Here is a 7,161-nt window from a genome sequence, read left to right as displayed (position 1 = left end):
TATGGCGTTGAGTGTGAGCCAGAGCACTGTAAACTGCTGCTTTGTGAGGGCCTTCCAGCACTTGCCCACTCCTAGGACGGCGAGCTTGTAATCCATCTGGACCCCACCCGCTGGTAGGCACGGGAATAACAGGGGGCCGGTCGCGGTCCACTGGTCTCGCGCAGCGCCGCACTCCCAGAGCAAGTGTCGGACGGTCTCTGGGGCATGGCATTCGGGCCGGGGGCAGGTAGGGCATGTGGCCATGCCACGCGAGTGCATTACCGCCCTGACCGGGAGGATCTCATGGGCCACCATCCATGACAAGTCCTTGTGCCTGTTCTGGAGAGCCGGGTGGGCAGCGTTCTTCCAAACTTGTTTGGTCTCACCTAAAGTGAGGCCTGGAACTCGGCTCACAGTTTCCCGGTCCTGCACAAGAGAGATAATAGACTTGTGATTAGTTAAAATGGTGACATTTTCGTTTTCTAAAAGATACTTTTTTAAAAACTTTTTAATAAAACAATACTCCTTGGGGAGGTTAAAAGACACTGGGGTTTTTAAGTCAACAGGTAAAATCTTTAACATTCTCAGATAAGACCCCATCCAGAATCGGGCCATAGCAGCTGTTTTGTTTTCACTGGATGGGGTCACAGCATAGCGGACGTGAAGCGCGGTGAAGCGGCTGCCTAAAAACAGGTGGGGGTCCGGGAGGCCTTTGCCGCCGTTCTCGTGTCTTTTCTTCACGACCTCCCTCTTTATTCGCTCCCACTTAGACCCCCACAAGAAGTAAAACACCGCTCTCTCCAACCCTAAAAGAAATTTCCTATTGGGACTAAAAACAGAACAGACAAGTAAAATCAAAGGTAAAATCACTGCTTTAAAAATTAAAACTTTACCTTCTATCGTCATCTGTCTTAGTCCCCAAAAACCCAGTCGCTGCCTAACTTTCCCTATCAAGTCAGGCCAGTTCCCGCTCCCTCCCCCTTCTTTGTCAAATTTTACCCCTAAAATCGTTGACTCCGTTTTAAAATCCACTTCCAGTCCACCTCTGTCAATATTTTCCCACGGCCCGAAAAGCTGGGCCTCGGACTTGCTCCTATTGAGCTTGGCGCCCGAAGCCCGACCGTACCAGTCAGTCAAGTCCATCGCTCTTCGTACCGATAAAACGTCCGTGGCTAAAAGGGTCACGTCGTCCATGTATAAAACACAAGTCGCCGTCAGTCCACCGGTCCCGGGGACGGTCAGTCCGTTGATCCATTTGTCCTTTCTCAAAATCTGCGCCAGTGGCTCGATACAAGCCACATACAAAAGGGGAGATAATGGACAGCCCTGACGGACGCCGCTGCGGATATCTACCGCTTTGGACACATGCCCGTTAACCAAGATTCTGCTGATCAAGCCCTTGTACAGCAGTCCCACCCAAGCTATGAATCGTTTTGGGAAACCCATTTTTTGCAGAACCTGAAACAGGAACTGGTGCGAGACACGATCAAAAGCTTTTTCAAAATCTAAATTTAGAACCACTAATCGAATGTTTCTGTCTCTCGCATAACAGATGGCATCTCTGATCAGTACTAGGCTGTCTGTGATCTTCCTCCCAGGCACAGCGCAGGCTTGATCCGGGCGGATCACGTCCTCTAAAACTGTCGACATGCGTGAAGCTAAAACTTTGCTAAAAAGTTTGCAGTCAAAATTTAAAAGTGTGATCGGTCGCCAGTTTTTTAAGTCCGCCTTGTCTCCTTTTTTGTAGAGCAAAGAAACTATCCCTATTCTAAAGCTGTCAGGAAGTCTGTCCAAGGTCTCAAATTCTTTAAAAACAGTCAGTAAGTCATGTGCTAAAATGTCCCAGAAGGTCAGATAAAACTCTAGAGGGAGTCCATCCATACCTGGGGCCTTCCCTCTTTTAAAACCTTTAAGAGCGTTTTGAACTTCTAAAATGGTAAAATCCTGGGATAAAAGCACATTGTCACTATCAACCTTTTTGTCTAAGAATTTTAAAACTTCCTCTACTGTGCCGAGGTGTACCTGTTTTGGGCTATACAATTCTTCATAAAATGTCTCTATCCCCTCTAAAATTTCCTCCATCTTCTCTGTTTCCCTCCCCGCCACATTTAGCTTTGTAAAAGCCCCTCCCTTCGATATAATCTTTTTAAAAAAATACCTGGTACACTTTTCTCCCTCTTCCAGCTCTCTCTCTTTGCTTCTTAAAATAATCCCCTTACCCTTGGTTTCTGCTAAAACTGACATCTCCCTTTTCACTTCATTTAACTCTTCTTTAAAATCAAACCCATTATTTAAAAGTTTAAAATATCTCTGCAGTCTTTTTTGCAGCCCCACCATGCGTCTTTCTTCCTTTGACTTTTTTTCCCTCCCTTTCTTTCTTAAAACTGTCTCGTCCGGTCTTTACCATCTCCCACCACTGTGCTCGTGAGTCGAAAAGGTCCTGGAGGGTTTGCCATTGGCTGAACTGCTCCTTATATTCTCTGACCACTCCTTCATCCTCTAAGAGGGAGCAGTTCAGCTTCCACAGCCCTCCCCCTACCGTCACACCAGTGGGGAGCGAAAGGGTGCACGACAGCATAAGGTGATCAGAAAAGTAGAGGGGCGTCAATGTAGCATCGGTTGGCGGGCAGTCCCGTGTAAAAACGTAGTCTATTCGAGAGGCTCTGGTGCCGTCACCACTGAACCAGGTGAAGCCCTCCTCTCTTGGATGCAAGGTTTTAAAACAGTCTTCTAATTTAAAATCTCTTACTAAACCTTGCAATAAAACCGATGTTTTGTCTACATTAAAATCTTTATCCGCCCTTTTTCTATCTTTCCTAGATAAAACACAGTTAAAATCCCCTGCTAAAACTAGGGGAGCCCTCCCAAGCATGTGGGGCTGCAGGTCTTCTAAAAGTTCATACCTCTCATTTTTTTCAGTAAAACCATACACGTTAAGAATGTTAAGATCCGTGTTTAAAAAAGTCAGATTTGCTAAAAGTGCCCGACCGTCCCTCACCACCGTGCTGCCCTTCACCACGATGTTTGGATTATTGATTAAAATGGCAACACCGTCACTCTTGTTGCCATTGGACCCACTCCACATGGAGGGTCCCGTCGTCCACCTTTCCTCCCACTTCCTGTAATTATTTAAAAAAGGCAGAGAACACTCTTGCAATAAAAAAACATCCGACTTAAAATATTTTAAAAAGGATAAAACACTCTGTGCTCGCAGGGGGGACCTCACACTTCTGACATTAATTGTTGAAATGGTGAGGGCCATGAGCAGTATGGTTAATTAAAAGGCATGTACTTAGTTCTAAAACAACATATACAAACCTGCAGAGACAAACATTAAAATCACATTATTTCTTGTGACACTTGCTCCTCTTTTATCCCCATGGGCTGGGGGTCGAGGGGGCAAGTGTCCGACGCCTCCGGGGCCACAGAGGGGGCCTCTTGTGGCTCCTTTGGCGATGATGTTTTTAGCTGAAAATGCAGAAAAGAGACCTCATTGGGGAGCGGTGAGGGCCACATGCGGTCCATATCTTCCAGGGAGGAAGTATCTGGCCGATGCACTGCCCTTAGCTTTTTCTCTTCTGTTACCAGGAGAGGAGATCCCGCAGGCCTTTTCTGCACCTGAGCATAAGGGAGCTCACAGTCACTCCCACTAGTCTCCATAGACTTTTCTGAAACTGTTTGCAGAGAGGAAGTTGTTTCCTCCTCCCCCTCCTCCATTTCCAACTCCTTTTCTGGGGAGGGAGGGGCTTCCTCCCTCTCCACGTTTGACTCCGCCCCTGAGGCCGCCCCACTTCCTCCACCTTGTCCAATCCCTGAAGCTGGCTGGGAGTTTGAATTTCCCGCCAAAACCTCAGGGCCCGCCTCCTTCTCTGTTTGTTCCTCTTGTGGGGCGGCCATCTTTTTGCCTTTTAATTTGTTGGCAAAACTCGCAGGACAATCTCTGTAGAGATGGTTTGATTCTCCACAAAGATTGCACCGTCTGCCAATGGTACACTCTTCAAACCTGTGACCAATTCCTTTACACTTCCCACACACAAGTTCTTGACACACTTCAGCTAAATGCCCAATTCTCCCACACTTTCTACATAGTTTGGGCATGCCCTGGTAATGTATATAGCCTCTGTTCTCTCCCAACACAATCATCGAAGGCAGATGTTTCAGGCCCTGGTAACCTCCGGCATCCTCCCATTGTTTAATGGGGATTCGCCAGGAGCAATTCCAGATGCCATCCTCATCTAACACCTTGACTGGTTGGCCTCGAACAGTGCAATATCTGCCCAGCCAGACACAAATGTCTTCTCCACTCACAGTTTCATTGAACATTCTGACAATCACTGTTTTAAGTGAATTGTCAGAGAGCTTCTCCACTGTGAACATGGAGAACTGGGCCTTTACAGCGTCAAACCTTTGCCAAAAAGTACTTAAAAGGGAAGCAGTTCTAAAACTAACATCAAACCCTTTATTCAGGGGCAGAGTCACTAAACAGTTCAGTTCATCGGGCTTAAAGTTTAGAGATTTTTGGATTAGCTTCCTGGAGAAGTCAAGCCGTGACATCCCCAGGAGCCTCCCTTCAACCTCTTTAAATAAAAGCACTTACCTTCAGGTACCTAAGCAAAATATACTCTCTGCAAGTTGTCTCTGAAGCCACAAAAAAGACCTCAGACGGGACCCACAAAGAGCGATCGCTGTCTTAGCCAAAAGGCCGAGAAGCGATAACCTGATTTAAGCGACGGCCTTAAGGGTACCCAATGAAAAAGCCTTGACTACTGGACGGTAGTTATTGAGCCACTCTCCAGGATATTACGCAGCGCGGTGGTGAAAAAGTTGTAGAAGCTAGCAACAAGATTTGGATAAAAGTCTCGCTATGCTAATTCTTTTCTTGAACCATAGAAAACAAGTAGCTTTGCAATAGCAAAGCCTGCAAAAATATTCGGAACTCATCAATGTTCCTCTCCACGGAAATCTTTAGTAAAAGGCGAAAGATTTATTCGTGAATGAAGAGAAACCTGAGCTATACTTTGGGTGTTGCTAGGCCTTTGAAAGTCCATTGGTGAGCTAGAAAGCTTGCTAAGGGTAAATTGGCCTGTGGCAGGAAAACTGTTGATGATGCACAGGTGTAGAAAAGAAAAGATTGAACTTATATTTATTAAATGAAATTGAACACGCTACACAACTGAGAGCTATGTGCACTCAAGAAAAGTACAATGAGCATGAGCTTGCTCTTTTTTCCCTTCGTTATTTCTGCTTTTTTAACAGGTAAAGAGGTGCACCATTCCCAGAAGTACTGCAATACCGGGCTGATGCGTGGAGCGGATGGAGCAAGCCCCTCTTCCGACTCCCACGGTCAAAAATCCGTTTAATATGTAGTCCTCATATAGAGGACGTATCAGATATTAAACTGATAAGAACAGATACTACACTTGATCTTAGCCAAAAGGCCGAGCGATAACCTGATTTAAGCGACGGCCTTAAGGGTACCCAATGAAAAAGCCTTGACTACTGGACGGTAGTTATTGAGCCACTCTCCAGGATATTACGCAGCGGTGGTGAAAAAGTTGTAGAAGCTAGCAACAAGATTTGGATAAAAGTCTCGCTATGCTAATTCTTTTCTTGAACCATAGAAAACAAGTAGCTTTGCAATAGCAAAGCCTGCAAAAATATTCGGAACTCATCAATGTTCCTTCCACGGAAATCTTTAGTAAAAGGCGAAAGATTTATTCGTGAATGAAGAGAAACCTGAGCTATACTTTGGGTGTTGCTAGGCCTTTGAAAGTCCATTGGTGAGCTAGAAAGCTTGCTAAGGGTAAATTGGCCTGTGGCAGGAAAACTGTTGATGATGCACAGGTGTAGAAAAGAAAAGATTGAACTTATATTTATTAAATGAAATTGAACACGCTACACAACTGAGAGCTATGTGCACTCAAGAAAAGTACAATGAGCATGAGCTTGCTCTTTTTCCTTCGTTATTTCTGCTTTTTAACAGGTAAAGAGGTGCACCATTCCCAGAAGTACTGCAATACCGGGCTGATGCGTGAGCGGATGGAGCAAGCCCTCTTCCGACTCCACGGTCAAAAATCCGTTTAATATGTAGTCCTCATATAGAGGACGATCAGATATTAAACTGATAAGAACAGATACTACACTTGATCTTAGCCAAAAGGCCGAGCGATAACCTGATTTAAGCGACGGCCTTAAGGGTACCCAATGAAAAAGCCTTGACTACTGGACGGTAGTTATTGAGCCACTCTCCAGGATATTACGCAGCGGTGGTGAAAAAGTTGTAGAAGCTAGCAACAAGATTTGGATAAAAGTCTCGCTATGCTAATTCTTTTCTTGAACCATAGAAAACAAGTAGCTTTGCAATAGCAAAGCCTGCAAAAATATTCGGAACTCATCAATGTTCCTCCACGGAAATCTTTAGTAAAAGGCGAAAGATTTATTCGTGAATGAAGAGAAACCTGAGCTATACTTTGGGTGTTGCTAGGCCTTTGAAAGTCCATTGGTGAGCTAGAAAGCTTGCTAAGGGTAAATTGGCCTGTGGCAGGAAAACTGTTGATGATGCACAGGTGTAGAAAAGAAAAGATTGAACTTATATTTATTAAATGAAATTGAACACGCTACACAACTGAGAGCTATGTGCACTCAAGAAAAGTACAATGAGCATGAGCTTGCTCTTTTTCCTTCGTTATTTCTGCTTTTTAACAGGTAAAGAGGTGCACCATTCCCAGAAGTACTGCAATACTGGCTGATGCGTGGGCGGATGGAGCAAGCCCTCTTCCGACTCCACGGTCAAAAATCCGTTTAATATGTAGTCCTCATATAGAGGACGATCAGATATTAAACTGATAAGAACAGATACTACACTTGATCTTAGCCAAAAGGCCGAGCGATAACCTGATTTAAGCGGCGGCCTTAAGGGTACCCAATGAAAAGCCTTGACTACTGGACGGTAGTTATTGAGCCACTCTCCAGGATATTACTGCAGTATTTTCCTGTTGGCATCGTCCCATCTACTTTAAATCTTCTTCTGAGTTCCTCTGTGATTGTATCCAGGAAAGTGAAGAACACCTTGGCCCGGTAGAACTCCTCAACAGTTTGGAAAGTATGGCTGTCTTGAGCAGCTGTGGTACTATGCAGGTATCGTGCTGGCACTTTCCTTTTCCTTTCCTGGCCAGGAGGTAC

General features: G+C 45.2%; 1 protein-coding gene and 6 non-coding genes across 7 annotated transcripts in view; all 7 read right to left on the bottom strand.

Annotated features, from left to right (window-relative positions):
- Nucleotides 1-4,302, bottom strand: part of LOC124390060 — a 4,733-nt gene extending 431 nt beyond the window's left edge. Inside the window, exons 1-4 of the mRNA XM_046855751.1 lie at nt 3,618-4,302; nt 3,298-3,468; nt 3,031-3,098; nt 1-405 (exon numbers count right to left, since the gene is read on the bottom strand). The exon at nt 1-405 is cut by the window's left edge and continues 431 nt beyond it. Coding sequence (XP_046711707.1) covers nt 1-405; nt 3,031-3,098; nt 3,298-3,468; nt 3,618-4,302 — 1,329 coding nt within the window. The remainder of the gene's footprint in view (nt 406-3,030; nt 3,099-3,297; nt 3,469-3,617) is intronic.
- A 576-nt stretch (nt 4,303-4,878) lies between these two features.
- Nucleotides 4,879-4,993, bottom strand: LOC124390707. Its single transcript, XR_006926845.1, has one exon. It is a non-coding gene; the product is annotated as a U5 spliceosomal RNA (small nuclear RNA).
- A 245-nt stretch (nt 4,994-5,238) lies between these two features.
- LOC124390682 lies at nt 5,239-5,426 on the bottom strand. Its single transcript, XR_006926826.1, has one exon. It is a non-coding gene; the product is annotated as a U2 spliceosomal RNA (small nuclear RNA).
- A 183-nt stretch (nt 5,427-5,609) lies between these two features.
- Nucleotides 5,610-5,723, bottom strand: LOC124390654. Its single transcript, XR_006926801.1, has one exon. It is a non-coding gene; the product is annotated as a U5 spliceosomal RNA (small nuclear RNA).
- Nucleotides 5,724-5,965: 242 nt separating this feature from the next.
- LOC124390694 lies at nt 5,966-6,149 on the bottom strand. Its single transcript, XR_006926837.1, has one exon. It is a non-coding gene; the product is annotated as a U2 spliceosomal RNA (small nuclear RNA).
- Nucleotides 6,150-6,332: 183 nt separating this feature from the next.
- Nucleotides 6,333-6,445, bottom strand: LOC124390656. Its single transcript, XR_006926803.1, has one exon. It is a non-coding gene; the product is annotated as a U5 spliceosomal RNA (small nuclear RNA).
- Nucleotides 6,446-6,687: 242 nt separating this feature from the next.
- LOC124390700 lies at nt 6,688-6,870 on the bottom strand. The gene has a single exon (XR_006926843.1). It is a non-coding gene; the product is annotated as a U2 spliceosomal RNA (small nuclear RNA).
- Between the last annotated feature and the right edge of the window lie 291 nt (nt 6,871-7,161).

This window comes from Silurus meridionalis, chromosome 8 (genome assembly GCF_014805685.1).
Source record: "Silurus meridionalis isolate SWU-2019-XX chromosome 8, ASM1480568v1, whole genome shotgun sequence".
NCBI lineage: Eukaryota > Metazoa > Chordata > Actinopteri > Siluriformes > Siluridae > Silurus > Silurus meridionalis.
The sequence above is the reverse complement of the archived record's forward strand: the minus strand, read 5'-3'. Positions and strand labels throughout refer to the sequence as shown.